The sequence below is a fragment of the Neofelis nebulosa genome, chromosome 15 (genome assembly GCF_028018385.1).
Source record: "Neofelis nebulosa isolate mNeoNeb1 chromosome 15, mNeoNeb1.pri, whole genome shotgun sequence".
NCBI classification, from domain to species: Eukaryota; Metazoa; Chordata; class Mammalia; order Carnivora; family Felidae; genus Neofelis; species Neofelis nebulosa.
Window position 1 is genome coordinate 37992349 of NC_080796.1, and position 25964 is coordinate 38018312.

At 36.0% G+C, this 25964-nt stretch overlaps 1 protein-coding gene across 2 annotated transcripts in view; it reads left to right on the forward strand.

Moving 5' to 3' along the window:
• LPGAT1 (lysophosphatidylglycerol acyltransferase 1) overlaps nt 1-25964 on the forward strand; it is a 78033-nt gene that overhangs the window by 36259 nt on the left and 15810 nt on the right. For both annotated transcript variants that reach the window (XM_058700874.1, XM_058700875.1), the window contains 3 exons: nt 2177-2272; nt 4221-4494; nt 8207-8333. In XM_058700874.1, the coding sequence (XP_058556857.1) occupies nt 2177-2272; nt 4221-4494; nt 8207-8333 (497 nt within the window). The remainder of the gene's footprint in view (nt 1-2176; nt 2273-4220; nt 4495-8206; nt 8334-25964) is intronic.

A 25964-nucleotide genomic window follows, 5' to 3' on the forward strand; every position in this document is an offset into this window, starting at 1 on the left:
ATTGAACTGATTTGTTTTAGGTGACCTTCTAACTGAAGAGGCAAATCCACTGTAAGTACAAGGTTAAGTTATATACATTAAATACATTAAAGCTAGAACAAGTAAAGCTCATTCCTTTAGTGTTGGTATTTTAAACCCAGAAATTAATAAATTGCCACTAAACTTCATACTGTGTATAAAGCTCAAGTATTTTATAGGTTGAAGTCACTTGCTTTCTGTTTTGTTCCTTGGGGCACTTTTCAACAGATTCCATTTAGTTCAGATTTCAGTTTATTTAAACAAGTAGTCATCATTACAAAACAAGACTGAAAAGTGAGATGTTGGTGATCATTTTATTCTGTATTAGTTGACTTGGGGAATCAGTACTTCACTGGGCATGTATCTTTATTTTGTAAAGTGATTTAACATAGTAATGTGAATGAAGTATGAGTTGTGTAATTGACCTATTTAGTGATGCTGAAAAATTATGCTGGAAGCTTTAATGTTACATTCTTTGTCAGCTTTTTTAGTGTTTTTGTAAAAGCAGCAATGGTATTGATGCTTACTTTTTTCCTAATATTTAAGTTCATATAATTTGGTGTTTAGAGGTGAAGTTTACATATGTTATTCCCATAGAAACCAAAGTAGAGCTCTGTTGCACTCTTGATTGAGGTTGTAGCTTTTAATTAATTCCTTTAAGGATTATAACCAGGAATGCTATTTCCTCAGCAGGGAAGAACAATTAACCAGTTTATTAATTAGACCCCTGTTTATAGTTACTTATAATTTTGAAATTTGTTTGAAATAAAGTCTCACGCTCTTAATATGAATATTAATTCTTATCAGCAAGGGATACTATTTCTGTGTTTAAGAACTGAGGTGCTGTAAATTTTTTTAATTTATTCATTTATTTTAAGAGAGAGAGAGAGTGAGAGAGAGAAAGCGAGTGAGCATGGGGAAGGGGCAGAGAGAGAGAGAATCCCAAGCAGGCTCCACAGTGTGGAACCCCACACAGGGCTTGAGCCCACGAACTACAAGGTCTTGACCTGTGCCGAAAACAAGATTAGGATGTTCAAATGACTGAGCCACCCAGGGGCCCCAGTTCTGTAAATATGTTTTTGCTAGGGAAGAGGATAGCCTTGCATAAAGTAACAAATATTCTTCTTAATGTAATAGAATGTTAAATCATTCTATTAAATGAAATTTTAAATGTTCGTGTATTTTGGACATTTTTGTACTTTTATAAAATTTTATAATTTTACATTTATATGTAAAATACATTTATATATTTATAATTTATAACTTTTAATATTTTAGCTATTAAAACCCCATTTTATTTTATTATTTTTTTAATATGAAATTTATTGTCAAATTGGTTTCCATACTAAAGTCCCATTTTATAAAGCTTTAGTGCTTATTAAACTTACTGCCCTCATTTGGTAACATTAGCCATTTTATTGTTTCTAAATAATTTTACAAGTTCTGTAAGAATTACCAGAGACTTTGCTTAGGGAGAGCAAATTTGGAATGGTTAAGTCCAAATTTAAGAAGTTAATTCAGGAATTCCTGGGTGGCTCATTTGGGTGTCCAACTCTTGATTTCAGCTCAGGTCATGATCCCAGGGTCATGGGAGCCCTGTATGTCCTGCTCCACACTGAGTGTGGAGGCTGCTTAAGATTCTCTCTCTCCCTCTGCCCCCTTCCCCGCTCACTCTCTCTCTCTCTAAAAGAAAAGAAAAGGGGCGCCTGGGTGGCTCAGTCAGTTGGACGACTGTCTTCAGCTTTGGTCATGATCTCATGGTCTGTGGGTTTGAGCTCTGCGTTGGGCTCTGTGCTGACAGCTCAGAGCCTAAAGCCTGCTTCAGATTCTGTGTCTCCCTCTCTCTCTTCTCCTCCCCTGCTTGTGTTCTGTCTATCAAAAATAAATAAACGTTAAAAAAAATAATAATAATAGAAAAGAAAACAAATTTTATTTGTTGCACAATAACATACTTGGGATTTCAGGACTTGGAATCAGTACCAGTAATTGTTCATAGAGACTTTGTGCTTTAATTGTAGAAATAAGCACTAGATTTAAGATATTTAGGTTAATTAAGAGTGTGGCTGGATAATTATATTTAAAAATTAGAGACCTGGCTAGACTATAGCAGGTTGCTTCTGTTTAACGTATAATTATTTCTTGCTTTTATATATTTTAGGTCGTTGCTCAAATGATGTGGCTGATGGACCATATTTTTAAGTATACAAACTTTGGAATTGTTTCTCTGATTCATGGAGACTTCTTTATAAGACAGGTAAGTAATGAGTATTCTTTCTTAACAGTGATAGCCTGATTAAACTGACAATTTATTATAAACATGGGCATAACAAGACCAATTATAATAGATAGAGCCAGTTACACTATCTTAGGGAGCTCTTCCTCCGAATCTTTGTTCTCTGAAACATTTATTTCAATCTGAATTTGAGTATGCTCAAGCAGTGAAATGGTGACATTGCAAATACTTTAATCTCTATCCTCCTCCTCCTATCTAAACAGTGCAATGCTTAGTAACGATTTATCAAGCACCCGCCACATTCCCAGCTCTTCTGCTTCTTAGCCATGTGAATCAGGCAAGTTATTTAAATTTCCAGTTTCCTCATTTTTCAGATGAGAATAATAGGTACTCCCCTCATTGGGTGGGTGTGGGGGTTAAATTAAGTATACACTCAGAACAGTGCCTGCCCCCTTCGTTGTCATTTTCATCACAATTACCCCTATCATCATCTGTATTTTCACTATTATTTTTATTTACAAGTCATTGTTCTATGATATAGAAGGTATCTAAATTACCAGTAGGTAGGTAGGGTAGGTAGGTAGGTAGGTAGGTAGGTAGGTAGACAGGTAGATAGATAGATAGATAGATAGATAGATAGATAGATAGATAAATAGATAGATAGATAAATATATATATTTTGGTGACTCGTATTAGGAAAAGTGAATCCATCAGCTTTTTATGAATACGGAAAATATTTATTTATTTATGTTTTTGAATCCAGAAAAACTGTAGAGTAGAAGATGATATTTGGCACAAATGTAAAGAATGAATATGGGTTTGTTAGAGAAAGGTAGATTGAGAGTGGGTCCGAAGCATTAGGGTTAGTTCACTGTCTGAGAAAGAATCCTACCTTCTTATCCAGTCAGCACTACATGATAGTATCTCCCTGTATGCTAAGGATCACACGCTTTATTTTCTCAAAAACTGAAATACGATATGCAGGAGTTTTTATGTATGGTAATGCTTCACTGTTCTGGTATTTATATATTTAGCAGCTTCAGCCTTGCACATAATAATTACTTAATGAATAACTGATGAATCTGATTAAGCATCATATGAGAACCACAAATTCTGGAAACCTTCTGGAGACCACAAAGCTGGAAGTATGTAGAAAAACTTCTAAGCTCTGTGAATGTAGGTGTGAGAAAACACATATACTTTACTCCAGACAATTTTATGTGCAGAACATTGTTGTTTTTCCTGTGCTGTGCAATTATCTGGTTTCTTCTGGAAACACTCTTGGTGCTTCTGAGCAGAGAGATGAATAAAAGCACACGCTGGAGCCTCTCTGCAATTTCCCCTCCTACCTCTGTCTTCCTCACTCTTCACCCATCAGCCACACTGGCCTTGGAACTGTTCTTTGAACATGCAGAGCTGCTTCCCATCTCAGGGCCTTTGTCCTGTTTGCTCTTGTCACCTAGAAGACTCTGCTTCTCCTCTCCACTTGACTGGGGCCCTCACATTACTAGCTCCTTGCTCCAGTTTCGCCTCCTTGGGGCTGCTGACCCTGACCTTGTCGGCCTTCTCTATCCTCTTACTCTTTTTATTCCTAACACATCAGCAACTGAGTTTACACTTTGTAGTTCTCTGTCGTTTCCATTTGAGTCAGTTCCGTGAGGGTCTCTCGTTACCGCTCTATCTCCGGTGTGTGGGACAGTACAGTGCCTGCTGAGCAGCAGGGGCTCTGTAAATAGTCACTGATCTGATGAATGAGTGAACTCTCAGGAGCAAGTAGAGGAGTGTTTTTCTTTTGGAGTGCTAATGTAATATAAGTGCTAATCACTTGATTTTACCACTGTGGTCAGAAGGGGAGGGAGCCTCGAGGGGGGACATCACGATACTTTAGAAACTGTTGTTTCTATTTAATTTTATGGCATCTTAATTTCCAATGTATATCTACTTATTCTATATGTATCTGCCTTCATAGGGAAAATCACATCGTGACCAGCAGCTTCTTCTTCTCAAAAAGCACCTAGAAAATAACTATAGGAGCAGAGATCGAAAATGGATTGTTTTGTTTCCAGAAGGGGGCTTCCTCAGGAAGAGGCGAGAAACAAGTCAAGCATTTGCCAAGAAAAATAACTTGCCATTTCTTACACATGTCACTCTGCCAAGGATCGGGGCAACAAACATTATTTTGAGTGCACTTGTAGCACGACAGGAAAATGGAAGTCCATCAGAAGGAGATGCTAAAGAATTAGGTATGATGGTTTTTCGCATTTTTTTCTTTTGTTGGAACTCAGGGATTATCTGGAGTTCCAGAAGATAACATTATTGTTCTTTTTTATAATTTTTATCAAATAGAAATAATACTCAAGGAGAAGATGAAAATTTAATGTTTTAATGTTTCTATTTACAGAGTTCATGCTTATAATCATTTATTCACATAACCCAGAAATGCATAAAGTCAAAGGTGTCTTTCCTTACACTGCTTACCCATGCTTCTAGTCATTCCCACTTCTGCAGTAAACATCCATATAAATATCTTTACATATCTGTGGAAGTCTGTAGTATAGATTCCTAGAATGGAATTGCTAGGTTAAAGGTACAGGAATAGAAATGACTGATTTGAAAACCTAATGATAGATACGCAAATGGAAATAGTAATAATGTATATTTCGTTCATTTATCAAACGTAGAAAGTTTTGAGGGTTTGTTTTTAAGAATATGAACTTAATGCAGTTTCACAAGGTTTATGAAGAGCCTTCAAATGACTCCCATCATTCCACTACAAATAATACTTATCAAAAGGAAATAATCTGAAATACCGGCCAAAGGGTTTATCCCAGCATTATTTTTATATATTTATTTTTAATTTTTAATTTTTTCTCAGCATTATTTTTAATAGCAAAAAATTGGAAATAGAGGGGAGAACAGAGAAGTAATATCAAATATCCATCCAACACAATATAACCACACGGCCATTACAAATGATGTCTACAGAGGGGTTTTATGGCTTTGGAAAAGGCTCATGCTGTATCATGTTAATGGAGTGCGAGGGACATACAACTCTAGTGAAACTGTTATGAGCTCAAATGTGTCAAATGTAGGAGATGAGCTCAAGGAGAGATTCCAGATGTTATCAGTGATTGCTTCTCAGAGCTATAACTTTATGGATGATTTTCCCCCATTTCTTAATACTTTTCTGAAATTTAAAAAAAAAAATTTAAGGTTTATTTATTTTTGAGAGAGAGAGAGAGCAGGGGAGGGGCAGAGAGAGAGAGTGGGACAGAGGATCTGAAGCTGGTTCCGTGCTGATGGTGGAGAGTCCAACTCAGGAGCCCTGAGATCATGGTCTGAGCCGAAGTCTGACGCTCACCCGACTGAGCCACCCAGGCACCCCCTGAATTTTTTTTATAATGAGTACGTATTACTTTTATGGCCAGGAAAATGCAAACCACACTCAAAGATGCAACTGTCTTGGAGATAGCCTGGTGCATTGTGAAGGTTTGCAGAAGGTATTTGTGCCAGTAACACGAAGACTGTTTTGAACAAGTATATGAGATACTGTGAAATTTGGTGACAAATGATAAATTAAAAAACTGAAAGAAACTCACCAGGCCTGTTTCCTCAGTAGTGTTTTACTATTTAAAAAATATATTCTTCAGATAAAATAAAAATAGAAATGATTGACCCTCAGAAATATGTGTTTTTAAATGAGGGTTAGGACCAGACATAGAGATAATGCCTGTAAGATTGCACTGAGTTTTCCATTCATGTGTTTTTTTAAGCAGCTGCTTGGCAGTCAGCTCTCTTAATCTTTCATCATCTATTAAAAAGACAAATTGAAATAATCTTTTAATAGAAAAGGAAAGTTCAGAATAGCTTCAGACAGCCACTGTGGCAATGTCAGCCAAGCCAAGGCTTGAAGGCAAAGGTCTTCCAAATAGAATTAGTTGCACTAATAAAGACTGCTGTTTTGCAATAGTTTTATCCAGTCAATAATACCCTGTGGTATCTAGATCTCAAAGGTAGGGGCAATTGTCATATTGATCACACAATAGTGAAGAAATTTTTTTTCTTTTGGAGGGAAACAATTTCTTTTTATAACCAAAGCAAAGTAGTTTATAATTTATCTTACCTTAGTTAAAATTTTTATTCTAGATGTTTAGGAAAAATAAGAAATTCTAGAAAGTTATATACCCTAAAACTAGTTTTACTTGTATTTTACCATTTTCTTCTCTATGTTTTGGTATTTTGTGTCTTATTTTCTTTAGTATTCATATTCACTGTTTAGTGTTTTGTTCCATATAAACACAAAACAGGCCTTTGTATCTGTTTTAATATGTGATCCATACACATATCAAAATTAAGTTGTGTCTGATTAAGGGTTAGTATTTTTTTGTTTATTGTGTGATTTAATATATATTAAACTGAACTCTGATGATTTTTCCCAACCATTTTGTTATAAAACTTTTTAAGCATCCACAAAAGCTGAATGTTGTAGTTAATATCCACTCGCTGAGTGCTTGCTTCGGCAGCACATATACCACTAGCTGGCCAAATAGATTCTGTAATTAACATTTTGCTATATTTACTTTATCCTGTCTTTTTCTACCTTTCTATCCATCCATTAGTCCATCTTCTTTTTTTTAATGCACTCAAAGTAAGTTACAGACATCAGTATATACTTTACTCCTAATCATTTCAGCATGTACATCATTGGTAACTTGTTAAAATGTGTTTCCTTACATAAATACTCTGTTCCTTTACCAATAGGTTACTTAAACATTATTATTATTTTACCTAATTTTTGTTTAAACCCTTTTTTTGATAGTTTATTTTTTGAAAAAGTGGGAGGGAGAGCATGAGCATGGAAGGGGCAGAAAAGAGAGGGAGAGAGAGAATCCCAGTCAGGCCCCATGCTCAGCGTGGAGCCCAACGTGGGCCTTGATCTCATGACCATGAGATTATAACCTGACCTGAAATCAAGAATTGGATTCTCAACCAACTGAGCCACCCAGGTGCCCTTTCTTTTCTTTCTTTTCTTTTTTTTTAAACCTATTTTTATGGGTATTTTTCCCCTTCAGAATATTATCAAAAAAATTTTTTTAACTCAAAGGTCAGCTTTTAGCTATTTGATATACACAAGTAAAATATCATTAATTCTTAATGCACATTCAGTCTTATGTTTAAGTTTTATTTTTTTAGAGATCTCTTAAATACTTCAAACAAAGGACAGACTATCACACAAGTCTGGCTATCTGTACTCTCTGGGAAGATTCATCTCTCAATTCTTGCTCTAATTCCATGCTGGGAATAAAAGCAGCATGCAGAGGACCAAAGTGAACAGAACTTTCTTACTGCCTCTCACAATAGCAGTTACCTGTTGTACCTACCAAAGGGTGGACAGCTTTATTGCTTTATTTGTATAGAACTCCTGCTAAAATGGGAGGAGTTTGTGTTAAATAAAAACAGCAACTGACAATCGTGTGACACTAAAATGCTTAATTTGGGACCTTATTCCAGTATTTATTAATTTTTTTTTTTTTACTTTTACTTTTTTTTTTTTTTTTTTTACTTTTGTGGTGTGATACCTTAGCTTCTGACTTTTTGATAGGCCAGTTCTTATGACTGATAAAATATAAATTAGACTTTGATAGTAAGTAATTGTATTGAATGCTTGAATGGTGCATGTCCAATAAATAATAGTGCTCTGTTATTTGTTAATTTGTTTGAGATTCAGCCATTTTATAATATATTAGGAAATGCTTGGTTTCATCCTAAATGAAGATGATACACTAAATGATACATCCTTATATCATATAAAACAGTAACAACCAAAGTTCATCTGTTTTCTTAAAGCAAAAGATACATCAGTATGCTTTACTTATACTATATTATTTGCTGTAAATAATGTAAAAATTGATCTAATTTTAAGTGTTTTTTTGTTTTGTTTTGTTTTGTCCTCAGAGAGCAAGTCAAAAGGCCTCCAGTGGATAATAGATACAACTATAGCTTATCCCAAAGCTGAACCCATAGATATTCAAACCTGGATCCTTGGATACAGGAAACCAACAGTCACACATGTACATTACAGGTACGAGTTTTGTGTTAGTACTCAGCATATATCCAACTTAAAGTATTATCTCAAGCAGTGTTTTAAAATTAAATTTTTAATCAATAGTGAAAATAGTTGGCTCAAAATCATTCTTATGCTGAATTTTTAATATGAAAATATCATTTGAAGTAGTTATTTTCACTGAGTGATAAAAGTCTCTCAAAATGGTATTCTAGAGGCACTATGATTACTTGATGGCCTGACACTCTGAGCAAGGGTGATTAAGGGCAGACATCAAACATAAATATATACTCATTTGGGCAAAGCAGATTTGTATGAATAGAAATGAAATTTGTTTTTAAGTCATTAAATCACATAAGATTTTCCAAATGATTAAATTGAGAATTTAGCTGAAACTTATACTTTAAAATTTTTAGTATTTTAATATTTAACATTTTAACATGTTCATTTGCGTAAACGACAGCAAAAACATTTATTGAATATTGCAGCTTCTTGAGATTTTTAAAAGTAGATTGCTTTTTAAAAAAGAGTATCATGCAAATATGTGTAGGTATTTATATCAAAGCATGATGCTGATGAGGCTTGGATAGATTTGACCGCTTTATAAGCCATTTATCTTTACTGTATTTCCTGGCCAAAGATCTCACTCAACCCATGGCAGCTAAGTTACAAACTGAGCAGTTGGTCCACTGAAAGATCACAATTGCCACAAAAGCCCTCAATTCAAGCGGAAAACTACTCAAATTACATACTCACTGCAAGTAGATAGGTACATGTTTTCATATAGATAAACCATCATAGTTTTACACATAGAAGTACAAATTTGGAATAATTTGAAACTAAAATTTTAAAACTTAAAATTAAATGTTACAATTTGCGTTTTTGGTGTGTAAGAGAGGACTATAAAATTACAGTTGAGTCCACTGTGTGACTTAACGTTGACAAATTATGAAGTTCATGTGTAAGATAAGAAGTAATTCTTGAGAACTGTACTGACTACATTTCACATGTGTTGTCCATTTTACTTACAGAGCACTTACTATATATAAGGCAGTGTGCCAGGCCCTGAAAGAATTTCTCCAGGAACGGTTTTATTTTCATATAGAAGAGGCTTATCTAGCCTTCAATAAACTTTTAAATTGTAATCTATAAATGAAGCTCAATTCTGATGCCCAAGCAAAAATACATGACTGTTGGGTGTATGTTCTGGACATGTGTAGATTGTATTTGAGTCAGATATATGTAGATCTTCCTAGCACATCATACCCAAAAGGAACTGAGACAAGGAAGAAAACATTAATTACAGAGGCATTCTATTATAGTTCACCCTGCTTTCTTTTTTAACCAATAAGTAGAAAACAGTTTTATTTTATGGATTAAAAAATGAATGGAATAATAAGGGATCTTAGAAATTCAAGAAATGTCAATTTTTAGCAAAATTATTTTACCAGAAGTAAGTGCAAGGTCCTGAAATTCACTTGAAGCAGGAGTTCTTAACTGTGGGTCTCATGGATGAACCTGAGAATTTTTCTTTTTTGCCTTCAAAATCAGATGTTGTTTTAATTTTTTGTATTTATTTATTTTGAGAGAGAGAGACAGTTAGATCAAGTGAGGGGGGAGGGGCAGAGAGAGGGGGAGAGAGAGAATTCCAAGCAGGCTCCACACTGTCAGCACAGAGCCTGACGCAGGGCTCAAACTTGAACTGTGAGTTCATGACCTAAGCTGAAACCAAAAGTGGGACACCCAACCAATTGAGTCACCCAGGCGCCCTAGATGTTGTTTTAATTAAAAAAAAATTATTGAGTATACTTGACAGACATACAGTGTTATGTTAGCTTCCGGTATATACCACGGTGATCCAGCTTCTCTCTACATTATCCTCACCACAAGTGCAGCTACCATCTGACCTCAGAGAATTTTGAATTTTTCAACTCCTTCTCTATACAAAATGTTCAAGATGTGTGCAGTTTTCTGCAGAGAAGCTTCACAGATTTCAATCTGGTCTCAATATAGATTAAGGGTTTAAAAAAAGATTAATGACCCCTGATTTAGAGATCAAAACCAAATAGTAAATAGAAGAGGTGGGATGGTTAGTTTGATACAGAAAAATACTTCTGTTGATAAAAGTGAAGCTTCTTAGAAGTATATTTGACTATAGAAATTTTATTACCGACATAGAAATAATAAAGAAAATTCTAAAATATTAGATTAGCAGAGATGAAATCATGATACAGAACCATATCCTGAAATAGTAATTACAATACACATCATGCCCAGTTATTTATTTATACACACACACACACACACACACACACACACACACACACACACCCTAGGAGTCTCGTGACAGGTAAAGAGATATACTGTTGGGGTTTTTTTTTTTTATGTTTATTTATATTTGAGAGAGAGAGAGAGACAGTATGTGAGCTGGGGAGGGGCAGAGAGAAATGGAGACAAAATCTGGAGCAGGCTTTGAGCTATCAGCACATGACCACACTGTCAGCACAGAGCCAGACATGGGGCTAAAACTCACAAACTGTGAGATCATGACCTGAGCCAAAGTCAGATGCTTAACCAACCGAGCCACCCAGACACCCTGAGAGATACACTGTTCTTTACAGAAATTTAATAAAAAAATTTTATTGTCTAACCAGTGTTAGGAAAAGGGAAGGACTTAAGTTCAGATGGGAAAGAGAGGGGAAGTGAAAGGGGCAAGAAAGAGTGAGGTGTCTTGGCATCAGGATAGTTTTGAGATTTGTAAGAAGCTTGTGAGAAGGGATGTGGGCCATGTCTGTGGCAGCTGCCAGGGACAAATCTCTATCACCCATGGGTTGACTAGGTCTCCGCCTGTATTGTTCGAGGCCATCTGGACACCCCGGGAGATAGGGAAAGAAAGATTGGTTTTTTGTTTTGGTTGGGGTTTTGGGGGGGAGTTGTCCCCCCCGCCTCCAGTTTTCTCAATTCTAAAATAAACTGTTTATTGTTTATCATGGAGTTTTCCTGGCGGGAATAACACCATAGAAATTAAAATAAATTTAAACAAACATGGTACTCCTTACTCATTTTTTTTTTCCTGTTCTCAGAAAGATTGGTTTTTGTTCCAACACTCCAGTTGTTTGGTTATATTTTTAAAGTTTTAAACAAGGATGAGATGTTTCCAGTTAGAATAAGAGACTTAAAATGCGACATTGGAAATCACGTATATACAAATGTGAATAATGTAAATAACTGAGGTTAAATCTTTCTCTTTTACTGTGGGGTGGTTGGCAAGAAAAACTAAACAGCGCTGACTACTTAAAGCAGGGAACAGGTGCCTAGAGAGATGGAAAAGGTGCTCAGGAAACTGTATAGGCAGATTTTAAAATTATTAGTGAATGTACTTTTTCCCTGAAATTTAGCATAATTTTTCCAGAACTTTTCTATTAAGCCATATGTACAAGCCAATTTTGTTTCGTATCATTTAGAAAGTATTTATTTTCTTCCTAGCTCCAGCTGACTTTTTCTTTTAATAAAGCACCACATCAGTCTTAGAGAATTTAATTGAAATGATTACTTGAGATTATGGTGTAGCTGGGCAAGTTGGTACTGTTGCTAGTTTTTTTCAGTGTGATCTAGGGTATACATGTGAGAGTCAAAAATAATTATTCCATTCTGCTCAGCATTTATCAGATGCCACTTAGAGTATTGAGTGTATTTTAATTGCTCTATTTTAAAAGAAATAATACGGCTGGTAGAAAGTTATGAAAATACCTAATACTGTATATATAAATCCTACAACACGACTACCGCTTAAAAGACCATTTTAGATCAAATGAAAGCAAATTTGGGGTTGGTAATAATTAAATGAAACATAATTCCAAGAGAAACTACCAGTTGAAAATATAAATAGGTTAAGGAAAACTTTAACCATCAGTAACCACTAAGTCTGTAATAAGTTTCTGTATTTATGAAGTACTTTTACCACATTTTAGGTATATTTCATGGAGGACAGCAACTGTCCTTTCCCGTGTGATACATCTGTGCCTCTGGGTGACTGGGGTAGTCTTAGAACACTGTAACATTCCTGACCATCAGAATTTACTTGTCATCATTGATTGTCATCACTTAGTTAACATTAATCAGTAGTTGGGCCACTTTTTATTTCTTTGATACATTTCTTTTCTTGGAAATTATTATCAAGGCTGCCAGGTAAATTCTGCTGTCTCTTCTATACCTCATTGGAATATACAGGTGTAGGGAGATTTCTGAGCACAAAAAGGCATTTTGGGGGTCGCATGGCTGGTTCAGTCAGAGGGGCACTTGACTCCATCTCAGGGTCATGAGTTTGAGCCCCACGTTGATTTAGAGATTACTTAAGTAAATAAAACTTTTTTTTTTTTTTAACGTTTATTTATTTTTGAGACAGAGAGAGACAGACCATGAGCAGGGGAGGGGCAGAGAGAGAGGGAGACACAGAATCTGAAACAGGCTCCAGGCTCTGAGTGGTCAGCACAGAGCCCGACGCGGGGCTTGAACTCACTGACCGCGAGATCATGAGCTGAGCCAAAGTCAGCCGCTTAACCGACTGAGCCACCCAGGCACCCCAAAGCTTTTTTTAAAAAAGGCATTTTCTCCTTCAGAGTGATTCCAGTCATAATGTATTAGTAAAACCAAATACTTAGAAAACATTTAGTCTTTATTTGAATAAGAAAAGACTAGATTACCAGAATGTACGGCAGAACATTCTTCTAGGTTTTAAGTTTCTGTATTGATGCTTAGGAAAAAGCATAAGAGTGCAGTAGCTTATTTTAAATGTTCTGAAATAAACTATTTTTTTCCCAAGAGCAGTTTTCTACATTGTCCATTCACTTCTTCTTGGGTTTATATGTAAACTTTTAGGATTTCTGGAAGAGACAAACCCTAAACATGTATGTTACTATATGTTATAAAATACTTTCCTAAAATACCACATAAATGAGAAAGTAAAAATTTGTGACATGGTTATATGTTAGATCCCATCTTACAAATAGTGTTGTTATCTGTCAAAAGTCAAACTTTTAAGGCAAATGTTTGGAGCTAATTCCTTAGAAAATTTGCAGTAAGTGGTAACTAATTACCCAGACCATTTTGCTAATTAAACCCAATGCACACGTAGCTCCTCAGGCAAACCATCGTAGGACCTTACTGGCTAGAGGTTGCCCCAGCTTCAGTGAGTGCATTGTTTAAGCACCAAATGATATACTGATTAAAAAGTTTTTTAAAAACCATAAAGCACCTTACAAATGCAAAGTGCCATTATTAAGGTATATAACGTGTATGGATTATTGTCAAATCCAGTGTTAGTAAATTAGTGTTCCTTCCCCATCTAAGCCACTTATTATTTTAAGAGAAAAGAGGTCCTTTCTTATTCCTTACTTTCCAGTATTATGTATTATTTAACCAGGGGAATATTTTTTATTAGTATGCATACAACCACATTATTGATCTTTTTCAAAAGTAATGCTTGTTTTAAAAAAGGAACTAAGGCTTAATTATGAGAAACATTTGAGGGAACATTTTTTCCTCCCACTTTCCCTTTTATGTTATTACTGTCACACTGGAAGACAGCTTATTCCTATTAAAGAAGTAATTGGCACAGTGTGCTGCCGTTAAGAACTTAATAGGAAAATTAAACATGATTAGATTTTAACTACAGGGATAGAATGTTTATAAGGATAAAAGCAAGGGGCGCCTGGGTGGTGCAGTCGGTTAAGCGTCCGACTTCAGCCAGGTCACGATCTCGCGGTCCGTGAGTTCGAGCCCCGCGTCAGGCTCTGGGCTGATGGCTCTGGGCTGATGGCTCGGAGCCTGGAGCCTGTTTCCGATTCTGTGTCTCCCTCTCTCTCTGCCCCTCCCCCGTTCAGCTCTGTCTCTCTCTGTCCCAAAAATAAAAAAAAATAAAAAAAAGTTGAAAAAAAAAAAGCAAAAGTAATCTATATCCTTAATATAAATGTCTTCACTCCAAAAATAAGACATTGAGTTAGAGAAAATGATCCTCTTGTGCAGAAGTAGTTTATATTTTTATTTTAAAAATTTTAAAAGGTGTTGCTTTCACGTCTTATTTGATTGGAATTTTGGTTACTTTGGAGAAGACATCCAATTAAGGACTTTGAGCAGGAACTTACTTTCGGTTTTGGAGGGAGGGAATTCATTCAGAAAATGATTATTTGACTAATTAATATTTTTTAAGAAAATATGTTCACTAGGGGTGCCTGGCTGGTTCAGTCAGTTGAGCCTGCAACTCTTGATCTCAGGGTTGTGAGTTCAAGCTCCACACTGTGTGTAAAGATTACTTAAAAACAAAATCTTGCCATTATTTTTCCCTTTCCAGTTCCATACCCCTTCTTTCCCACTATCAAAGCCACTACCATAATTTGTGTGTAACCTTCCTGTCCTAATGTTATTACACAGAGACATTTATAACATATAATGTTCTGTATGTTATTAAAAATGTATACAATCATATGTAGTTTATCATTTTACAACATGTATTTTTTCCACTCTGTATTATTTCCTAGATCTTTTTGTTTTTACATTTATGGTTCCCTTTCATTTATTTGAACTGTTAACACGCTATTCTGTTCCCATGATATGATTGTCACACACCATCTATTCATTCTCCTACTGTTGGATACTTGTTTCTTCAGTATTTTTGCTACTATAATAAACAATGTTGAATGAACATTTTTATACCTCTTTCACTAAGCATGTACTTGTGAGAGTTAAAGTAGGGTGTGTCTCCGCCCAGCAGTAGAAGTGCCAGATCATAGGGTATGCACATTTTTATCTTTATTGCGTAGAGTCAAATAGCTCTCAAAGTGGTGACATCAGATTACAATCTCATTAGCAGTATAGAGATCACCTCTTCCAGTATATATGTCAAAGTCATCACCTTTAACTTTTTCAAATGTGATACACTTGAAATGTTATATATTATTTAGCCCTCAGGTTTCATGCGTATGAGGTAAGTGTTATAATCCTGCAATCTGATAGTACAATCCACTGCCATGAAACAAAGATTAGGGTGAAGCTAACATCTTTAAGCATTCAGTCGCTGTTAGAAATCTTACTGGTTTGCTCATGGCTGTCTGTCTTCCACATCTAGAACTGAACCCCCGTGAGAGCAGATACTTCATCTGTCTTGTTTCACAATTCCCAGAGCAATGCTGGCATACAGTAGAAATGCAATACTTATGAATGTACGAAGGCTAAAGTTTATGCTGTCTAGACATGCACTGTCCAGTTATAGCAGCCGCTAGCCACATGTGACTGTTGAGCCCCTAAAATGTGGCTAGTCTGATTTGAGATGTTTTTAAAGTGTAAAATACACACTGAATTTCAACAACTAGGAGGAAAAAGGAATCTGAAATATCTCATTAATGATTTTTGTTGATGACATGTTGAAATGATAATATTTTAGATTGGGAGGGTTAAAGGAGTACATTTCTCTAATGCTGTTAGATGCCTTCTGTTATGTACTTTGTAAAACATTAAAATTACTTTCAGAAATAAAAGTTTGCAACTATGGGAAATATTTCATAGAGGGAAGATGCTGTTCCAGCATGCTCCCATAAAATTCCCTTTTTATATTTCCCTTTAATATTTGTTTTTATGTATGTTTTTAATGTAGCTGTAGCTGTAATAGGCATAAAAGTTATTTGTATGCTACTTTTTCATAGAGCATTTTAATGAACATTGTACCCATACTTCCTATGTACTAGGTGTTACGATTATAAATTTTGTAAGTATTTTAAAATATTGTTATAAAGTCTTTACATTTTTAGTGCCTTTCCAAAATCCTACATAGTATATACATTTAATGACCCATTTCCCTATTAGTCATAGACTTGTCAGATTTTATTCTTGACTTTTAATAATGCCATGCTGAGGGGCGCCTGGGTGGCGCAGTCGGTTAAGCGTCCGACTTCAACCAGGTCACGATCTCGCGGTCCGTGAGTTCGAGCCCCGCGTCAGGCTCTGGGCTGATGGCTCGGAGCCTGGAGCCTGCTTCCGATTCTGTGTCTCCCTCTCTCTCTGCCCCTCCCCCGTTCATGCTCTGTCTCTCTCTGTCCCAAAAATAAATTAAAAACGTTGAAAAAAAAATTTAATAATGCCATGCTGAATATATTAGTACTTACATATAGCTCCCTCCACCCCATGTTTTAGATTCCTTTTATAGTAGATATTTTTAACCTGTTATTTCTGATGTTAGCTTGGAGAGTATTATTAAAGTTACATCTGAATGGAGAAAGTGATTGTCAGAGAGATGAGGGAAAAGTGTATGAGAAAAATTACCGACATATAAAAACAGTATATTATTTTGGTAATTTTATGCATAAACCTAATATATTTGTGATTCTGGTTTTCCTTTCTGTTTTTTTTCCTTACTTCCTAAAACAACAAAATTTAAAAATCACAAGTTTTTATAAGTTTTAGAGGCTATAATTTCAGAAATAGTTTTTCTCTCTAAAACTTTTCTTATGGAAAATATCAAACCTATAAATTCAGCCCAGGTACCTATCCTGCTCTTATGGGGAATGTTGTTTTCCCTATGCTATTTTCCAGAACCCGCTGGAATATTTTGAAGCAAGTCTCAAATATCCTATCATTTCATTTGTAAATATTTCATTACATATTCTCTAAAATATGAGTTCTTTTGTAAAAAAAAATTACATAGTATCATACCTAAAAGTGTTAATAACAGTTCCTTAATACCATCAGATATCTAGACAATTGTCAATTTTTCTGAATTATCTCATAAGTCATTTTTTATTATTTATTTATTTATTTATTTATTTATTTATTTATTTATTTTAACGTTTATTTATTTTTGAGACAGAGAGAGAGACAAAGGATGAACAGGGGAGGGTCAGAGAGAGAGGGAGACACAGAATCTGAAACAGGCTCCGGGCTCTGAGTTGTCAGCACAGAGCCCGACACGGGCTCGAACTCACAGACTGTGAGATCATGACCCAAGCTGAAGTCGGATGCTGAACTGACTGAGCCACCCAGGCGCCCCTCATAAGTGATTTTTTAAAAACAGTTTGGATTCAATTAGATTATAATTGGTCAATATATCTCTTATGTTTCTTTTTATTTACTGATTCCCCCTCTCTTTCTTTTTTCTTGTCCTTGTAGTTTATTTTTGAGGGTACCAGATTATTTGCCCTGCAGGCTGGCTACAATTTTTATTTTGCTGATTGTATCCTGTGTATTTCTCTGTCCCTTCTGTTTCCTGTTAATTGGGGGGTAGGGACTAAAACTTCATCAGATTGAAGTTTGAATTTGCTTGATAAGAAATGCTTCATAAATAATGATACTTACTTCCATCAGGATGCATAAAATGTCTGGTTGTCAGAAATGATTTTTGAATGCTTTTATTAGCTAAAAAACTTCAAAAAAAATACATCCAATGCTTTCAGGAAAAAATGATACTTCCTCATTCCATCCCTTTAACCCCGTGATGTTAGGAACTTCAATTTAGAATTGGGGCCTCTTCTGGCATGTAACACGTAACAAGTATCAATTTTGCCCAAAATACCCTCCTAGTAATCTTATATGAAGGTTCATAGCCTTATATTATTTCATGAACCATTAAAAAGGGTTTTTCCGGGGCGCCTGGGTGGCGCAGTCGGTTAAGCGTCCGACTTCAGCCAGGTCACGATCTCGCGGTCTGTGAGTTCGAGCCCCGCGTCAGGCTCTGGGCTGATGGCTCGGCTCGGAGCCTGGAGCCTGTTTCTGATTCTGTGTCTCCCTCTCTCTCTGCCCCTCCCCCGTTCATGCTGTCTCTCTCTGTCCCAAAAATAAATAAAAAACGTTGAAAAAAAAAATTTAAAAAAAAAAAAAAAAAAAAAAAAGGGTTTTTCCCTGTGTCCCAAACTATAAAGGTGTTGGAAATGTTCTAAACTTAATTGAACAATGAACTATATATCATCCACTGGGATGACTGGTAGTTGTTTTAGTCAGGATTTCTTCAGGGAAATAGAACCAAGAGGATATACAGAGTGATCTGTAAGATGAGGTTCAATTTAGGAATGGCTTTCATGATTGTGGAGGCAGAGCAGTCCCATAATCTGTTGTCTGCAAGCTGAAGAACCACCAAAGCAAGTGGAAAATTCTGTCTGAGTCCCGAGGTCTGCGAAAGGGAGGGCAGGAGAGGCTGATGGTGTAAGTACCTATCTGAGTCTGAAAGCCCAAGAAGCAGGACCACTAATGTCTCTAGGTCGGGAAAAGACAGCTAAGCTCAAGCAGAGAGAGCAGACTCACCCTTCTTCCACTTTGTTCTATTCATACCTTCAATGGATTGTGTGATGCCCATCTGCATTGATGGGGGCATCAATCAAATCTTCTTTACTAAATCTACTGATTCAAATGTTAATCTCTTCTAGGCACACCCAGAAATAATGTTTACCAGCTATCTGGGCATTCCTTATCCTGGTCAAGTTGACATGTAAAGTTAACCATCACAAAAGTCTACATAGAAAACCCAAGAGACTTGAGTTGACCATCTATTTATAGAGTTCAGTAATCTTCATATAAAATCACTACAGAAAAATCATTGGTATCCCTTATCTTGGCAATAAATAGGAAATACAATTTTTTAAAAACATACTCTTCCCAGAAGCAAAACTATAAAGTACCTAGCAATAAAACTTAACGAAAAAATGTATAATGTTTATTTTTTATGAAGAAAAAATATAAAACTTCATTGAAGAACGTAAAAGACCTGAATAAATGGAAAGAGAGACTGTGCTCATAGAGGGGAAGACTCAAAATTACAAAGATGTCAGTTCTCCCAAATTAATCAATAAATTTAACATAATTACAGTTACAGGAGGGTTTTTCTGGAAACTTGACAAGATTGTTCTAAAGTTCATTTGAGAGAGCAGAGATAACGGAACATAGCTAAGGTAGTTCGAAGACGAAAGAAACAGAGGAATACTTCCTACCAGATGTCAGGGTTTAATGTAATTATGAGGGCAGGGCCAGATCAATGGAAAGATTTAAAAATCCAGACTTATTTTGGAACTTCTATATGATTTAGTAAGTATCACTTATCAGAGGAACATGAACAGACTATTCAACAAATGAAGTGGTTTGAGACCATTGGTTTTATATCACATATAGTGACCTACCATAGAGTTGCTATTCAACTGTGGACAGACAACGCCTCTGGTGGGGAGGGATCTTTCTTCTCATTATAGTATTTGAAGTTTTTTTTTTACAACGTGAATGTATTAATTCTTCAATTTAAAACCTAATCAAAAAAAGAAATTGCCTGTAGAATTTAGGATTTTGGTCTAATAGTCCTTTGCATAATTTCAACAAACGCATTTTCATCAGGTAGTTATAAGTATTTAATAAGTTCACATGTAAAATAAATATCATTTGGGGCACTTGGGTGGCTCAGTCAGTTAAGCATCCGACTTCGGCTCAGGTCATGATCTCACAGTTTGTGAGTTTGAGCCCTGCTTTGGCTTTTGTGTCTCTTTTTCTGTGTTTCCCCCGCTCACACTCTGTCTCTCCCTCTCTCTCTCAAAAATAAATAAACATTTAAATAAGTTAAAATATATATATATAATTTAATAGATGCTAAATAGATTTTACCCCTTTAAATCCGGCATATTGAAATACTCAAATTGTATAGTCTAGATTTTCATATTCTAGTGCTTTATCCGTAATTTAAAAGTGAACTTTAAGAGGCTTAAATTTCTATAATATATTTTTGGTGTAAAAGTTGGAAGAAAGTAGGATAAAATTAATATGGTGAAAATCAGTCATTTAACATAATGGGGACCAAATTCCAGGTCACCTTTTCCCAGTAACTGTAAGTCTAAAGTAGTTCACACCTAAGTGATACACACTTAGGTACTAATGATGCACCCTTAGAGGTTTACCACCTTCTGCCCCAGCCCCCAAATTACCCATCTGGGAGTGAGGTGATAAGAGTGCCTCTTGAGCTAAAATTAGGCTTTCTTTTTTCCTAGCAGAAGGACATAGTGTCTTGTCTTTAGTTTTTCTTTTTCTTTTTTTTTTTTTTACATTTTTTCTTAATGTTTATTTATATTTGAGAGAGAGACAGAGTGCAATCTGGGGAGGGGCAGAAAGAGGGGGAGACACAGAATCTGAAGCAGGCTCTAGGCTTCAGACTCCACAGAGCCTGACGCGGGGCTCCAACTCAAAAACTGTGAGATCATAACCTGAGAAGAAGTCAGACGCTTAACCAACTAAGCCACCCAGGTGCCCCTGTCTTTACTATTTTTTATGCTAGGGTTTTCTCTATCCTTGCTTAGAATTATTGTTCATTTCACCCCTACTTCTGCTGTGTCTAATAATTCTCTTCTTCTTCCTGTCTGCTTTTCTTCTCACCTCTTGTTTTCTGTTGCTTTGTCTCTGTATCCTAGCCTCTCCCTGGAAAAGCATGGACATTTTTGTCTTCAGTCACTGTTCAGAACTTCTAGTTGGAAAATGGAAAGTTACACATTAAATTCAGTCTTCAAGTTTTTAGTTCTGCTTGGCTGTTTTTATTAATGTTCACCACCCACAAGTCCATTCTTTTCTGTACCCACAGGTTTCCCCTCCCCCCTTTCCTTTAAGAAAAGAAAACATTTTAGTTTGGCAGCATTTAGGATGCCGGAGGCATTGGTCTTAATTGAATTTTGACTGAATTGTGGGTTGAATTCTGTATTTCTGTAATGAGGTTGAAATTTGAAAGAGGTGAACCATCATTTCAAGTGAGATAAAATCTTCATCCTCTACTTAGAAGATAGACTTAATTTCTTCGCAAATATTGATAAAAAGTTATACATGGAAGAAATTTTGTACTGTTGACATAGTTGAGATCAAAAACCAAAACCTATAAATCTAATTTACTAAGTTATTTTCAGTACGTGAATCTGGACATAATATGATTTGGAGAACTAGGATGAGCTTTGGAAATGAAGAGCCCTCTCCCCACCTCCCTGGCCTCTTCAGGATCAAGCACAGTGACTGCCACTGGTATTCAGAAACTATTTTTGTTTTCTAACGGTTAATTTAGTGTTGTTAGAAATATTATATTCCCAAAATAAAAAAAATTCTTAACATTTAATTTTTGATTGAATAATGGTTAGCATAACTCTCACTGAAGATCACTATCTTTTAGTTACTTGAAGTCAGTTGAATCTGAGAAGTGGCAGGGCTAGCTAGGTCTTTTTGTCTAACCACTCATTTAATGCAGGATCACATACACACACACACACACACAGAGTGACAAATTGCTTAAATATAGACTTCTCCAGGATCCTGTTTTTAGCCCTCTTTTGTCTGTGGAGGTTGAGTTCATAGTAGAGTAAATAGAAACAGCCCGTCTAGAGTCTTACTGCTAGTTCTCAGCCCTTCTACCAAGTTCCAGACCCTCATTTCACTCTCCTTACTGGGATAACAAGTTGTTGTTTCTGCAAGCCTGGTATTTCTAACACTGAACTCACTTTCCTTCACACAAACTTGTTTCTCCTGGATGTCTAAGTGGGATTTATGCTGATATCATTCTGCCCTCACCCAGAATGAAAATTTTGAATTTCTTTGACCCTTCTAGTTTTTAATTTAATTCTGCATCTCAAATTCAGCTACCAGTTCCTATGAAGGAAACCTCTGTGATGTTTCTATTTTTTTTTTTTTTTAATCTAAATACCACAGACTAGTTCAGGCCTCATTACCTTTTACTTGGAGTGTATTTTCTTGTTAAATATTCCCTTTATTGATATTGGTTCCATCTTCAGTCTGTTTTACTTATTTTACTGCTATATTCCTCTTCCTACAGCATGATACCTTCTTTTTCCTTTTTCCTTTTTATTTTTGTTTTGTTATAAACATTAGTGGGACAATTGGCATGATTTGAATGAAGTTTGTAGATTTTAGATTAGATAATAATATTGTATCAGTGTTAATCTGATTTTGATCATTCCATTATGGTTATGTAAGAGACTGCCCTTGTATTTAGAAAATACACATGGAAGTATTTAGGGGACACTAATTTACTCTCAAAAGTTGAAAACTCATATGTATATGTGTCAGAAAGATATAGAGAGAGAGAAGGAATGTTAACATAAAGCAAATGTGGGAAATACTGATATTTGGGGAATCTGAATGAAGCATATATGTGAATTCTTTGTACTATTTTTACAAATTTTTTTGTGAAATTATTTCAAGATTAAAAGTTTTAAAAAGTCGGGGCACCTGGGTGGCTCAGTTGGTTAAGCATCCAACTCTTGGTTTCGGCTCAGGTCATGATCTCACGGTTTATGAGATTGAGCCCTGCATTGGGCTCTGTGCTGACAGCGTGGAGCCTGCGTGGGATTCCCTCTCTCTCTCTCTCTCTCTCTCTCTCTCTCTGCCCCTCCCTCCCCTCTTTATTTCAAAATAAATAAGCTTAAAAAAAAGTTTTAAAAAGTCATTAGAGAGACAGGGAGAATTCTCTGTGCCTTCCCCTCAATTTTTCTGTGAACCTTAAACTGCTCTTAAAAAAAAATAGCCTTAACAGTAAATTTTTAAGTTATTAGACTCATGGAAAGTGTAATAGTGTGATTCTCTTAAGCAAATATACCAGTGTCGTGTTTTGCTTACTTGATAGTTCAGTTCACTCAGCAAGCATTTATTAAGCATCTTACTGTGTCTCAAAAGATACAACGTGAATAAAGATATAAATAAATTTGAGTTCTAAACAATGCCACTTCATTGTTTATAGCTTCACGTGGCATGTTGGTTTGCTATAGTTTTGATTATTACAAGGAGCAGGGCTCAAGGAGAAGGGGTCCCAGGCTGAATTTTTCCTGACTATGAAAGGAAGCAGTGGCCCATGTGCTATTTGCCTTCTCTCCTTCTACGTAAATGTTAAAGTCACTTGAAATTCTCTCCTATATGACCCTACATTTGCTGCCTTAGAGCCTTGGTTTATCCATGTATTAAAGTGGGTACAAGTTTATATCTGAGTTACTAAATTCTGTTTTCAGATAACTGAGCGTTTTTTTTTTTTAACGTTGCTAGTGGAGTCAGGGGGAAGCTGTAAATATTACATTTTAGCATGTTGAGGGTGAAGGCTTGAGCAGCTTACCTCAGGACAGTGGCTCAAAGCAAAACTTCTGGAACTTGAATGCTGGGAGATACTCTGATATGTTCAATTTGGCAGTTGCCTGTTCTTGTCCATAAATCTGCTTTTGGTGACAAGCAGTTTCTGCATTTCTGAGTTATTCTTATCACACCCGTCCTGGTGGGTGTCACTTAACTACACCCGTGGTACTGATGGCTGTCTACACATGGCACCTCGTAAGTTTTATAGTGGCAGATTACTTTCATTTTAAGTCAGTTCAGCAAGCTCGAGTTCCCACAAAGGATTGGGCACTGATTTACGCACCAGGTATGCAACGATGAGGACAGCACAGTCTAATGGAGGCCATAGACACATGAGAAAATACATAGAATGTAAACTAATAAGCATAGTTACAAGGGACAGAGTTGGCACTGAGAAGGAATTATTAACTGTGTAGGAGAAGAGGAGGAAGAAGCTGAAGGGGAAGAGGACAAAGGGGAAGAGAGCCAAATCCTTCTTCCATAGTAGGAAGTCAGTGAATAAATTTGAAGTTGGATAATCTAGAAATAGTGATAGCAGCATGTTTATAATTATAAGCAAGATGGAGGTAAATGGCAAAAGAAAATTGAAAAGGGCTGTATCTGAGAAACAGGTATCTCAGTAGGGAAAAAATAGGCCTATTATTTTTCATGTGAACCTTGGAGTACTCTGACTCTTGAAAACTATATGCATATTGTTACTTTGTTAACAACTAAAAAAATTTTTTTAAATCCTAATTACTTTTTTAGGCCAACTGAAGTGAGGCCATTTCCACGTATCCTGTGCCATAAGTAGACAACACACCCCCTTCCTTTAAAGTCACACAGAAGTTCTTTAAATTCCTTACACAACATTGACCATATTCTGGCAGTAGAGTATTTGTTTACTTTTCCCTCTGCTAGATTATTAGGTTTTTGAAAGCAGGAACTGTGCATCTCAAAATCTTCCTCAGTGTTTATTAGCTCCCTTACTTGGAGTTGGCATAACTGAATTGAGGGTTTAGCCATGTTGTTTGTTAGCTAGCTCCCACTTTGGATTCTCGGTACCATGAAAATTCAAATGTTCTAACAAATGTATAGAGGTGCCAGCTGCTAAGCATTATTTATATCTTTTTTTGCAAGTGTAATTTGTCTAGTGCTCTTAAATCTGATTCAATGGATTTTGGTAGAATACTCTATTTAAGAGCACGTCCTGGGGGCGCTTGGGTGGCTTGGTTGGTTAAGCATCGCACTCTTGGTTTCAGCTCAGGTCATGATCTCACGGGTTTGTGAGTTCGAGCCCCACATTGGGCTCAGCACTGGGCATGGAGCCTGCTTGGGATTCTATTTCTCCCCCTCTGCCCTCTGCCCCAATTGTGTGCTCATTCTTTCCCTCAAAATAAATAAATAAACTTTTTTTTTTTTAAGAGCACATTCTGGATTACTGATGATTAGAATTTTTGTTTCTTGAAAATTAGAAGCTAGTTTCTAATTTGGATAGCTAGCGGTATTGGAAAGATTTATTTCTGTTATTTCTTTCTTTATTTATTTCCCACAAGAACTCCTTTTATTTGATTCCAAGAGGACTGGTATTGAGTGCATTTGATACTTTGCCATATTAGGGGATTAGTTGTTTTAATATTTTAATCCCACGGTGATCAAACAGAGTAATAAAAGTAGATTGCTCTTGAGGGAGCATTTGGTCTGCCCTTCTGGCTGTCTCCTCAGGCCTAGAGAATGTCCAAGCTGTTCTAGGCAGATGGTAGGGAAGGTTTTCTGTTAAAACACAGCCCCATTTCCACACTCACCCCCACTTAAAGCAATATATACTTCACCAGCGTCACCAAGTTCTTTCAAGAGTCCAGTTGGTAAATCCAAACTCCTCTGTTTAATTCAGCCATATTTTTAGTCACTTTTCTCCTTATAAGGTGGGGCTTTAAAATTTTTTTTAAATGTTTATTTTTTGAGAGAGAGACAGAAAGGGCACATGAGCGGGGGAAGAGCAGAGAGAGGGAGACAGGATCCGAAGCAGGCTCCACACTGATAGCAGAGAGCCCGATGTGGGGCTTGAACTCACAAACTGTGAGATCATGGCCTGAGCTGAAGTGGGATACTTAACCAACTGAGCCACCCAGGTGCCCCTAAAGATGTTTTAAATACTATTTCAAGATATTCTTTAGCCCTATGGCTCTTGCTAAGTTTTCCTTAGGTTGATTAGGCCTGATTTTATATTTACAGAAATAGTATATTTTTATAAGTCAAAAAGTAATGCAAATAATTCCCCAAACCATTTGGCTGCTATTCAGTGTGGTAGAAGTGAGTAGTTTAAAGGGTGTTGCTTATATTGCAAAACTGTGTTAAGATAGTATTAAATTATCTAAAAGTAAAAAGTCAGTAATTTGTAATGCCATTCAGTTAAAAAATAAAACCCAGTTTTTAAATTTAAGTTTTTAATTTTAAAACATTCCTGGAGTTTCCGGATGAAGTTAACCAACTTTCCTAAAAATCCAAATATTCAAGGATATCTAATTTGGAGGAAACAAATGA